At 39.3% G+C, this 641-nt stretch overlaps 1 protein-coding gene across 1 annotated transcript in view; it reads right to left on the reverse strand.

Annotated features, from left to right (window-relative positions):
• LOC132014029 (olfactory receptor 52D1) overlaps nt 1-143 on the reverse strand; it is a 20,228-nt gene extending 20,085 nt beyond the window's left edge. Inside the window, exon 1 of the mRNA XM_059394645.1 lies at nt 1-143. Within this exon, the coding sequence (XP_059250628.1) occupies nt 1-143 (143 nt within the window).
• Between the last annotated feature and the right edge of the window lie 498 nt (nt 144-641).

The following is a 641-nucleotide window of genomic DNA, read 5'->3' on the forward strand; positions in this document are numbered from 1 at the left end:
AGAGCAGCATTCCCAGCCAGAGCTACCAGATACACAGCACAGAAGGGAATGGCAATCCAGACGTGGGCCCACTCCAGCCCTGGGATCCCTGTCAGGAACAGAGTGGCTGGGAGACCATCATCACTGAGGTTGGAAGCTGCCATTCTGCGTGGAAATAAAGGGCTCTATCCAAGGGGTGACTGTATGACTGCCCTCTCACATCAGAGTTTTGGTTCATTCACATAAAATGATGACCCTTCTCTGAAACAATCTTGTTTAGGCTGAGAAAAACATATATTGTTTTTAACTTGTTCCAAATATTAAAATACTGTATCACATATAATCCATTATTTTCATCTATTTTCTATAGTCAAAGTTTGTTTTTTGATTTCCACATTCCAAACGCCAACCATACCTACCAGAATCTTTGTAGGATACCCGCACCCCTAAACGTTAGTTGTAATCTGTCACAAAAATGTTGCTGAACCTTGAGAAAAATCTTTTCTCTGAATAGTCTCCAAGTATGAAGAATAATGAGCCTGGAATCCTAGTCACAGCTTTTCTGTTTATTCACTATTTAACATTGGATAAGTTCCACAATATTTTTGATACTCAATTTTCTTTTTTATAAGTTGGAAATGACACACCTGGCTTCCTTATTT

This window comes from Mustela nigripes, chromosome 1 (assembly GCF_022355385.1).
Source record: "Mustela nigripes isolate SB6536 chromosome 1, MUSNIG.SB6536, whole genome shotgun sequence".
In the NCBI taxonomy this organism is placed as follows: domain Eukaryota; kingdom Metazoa; phylum Chordata; class Mammalia; order Carnivora; family Mustelidae; genus Mustela; species Mustela nigripes.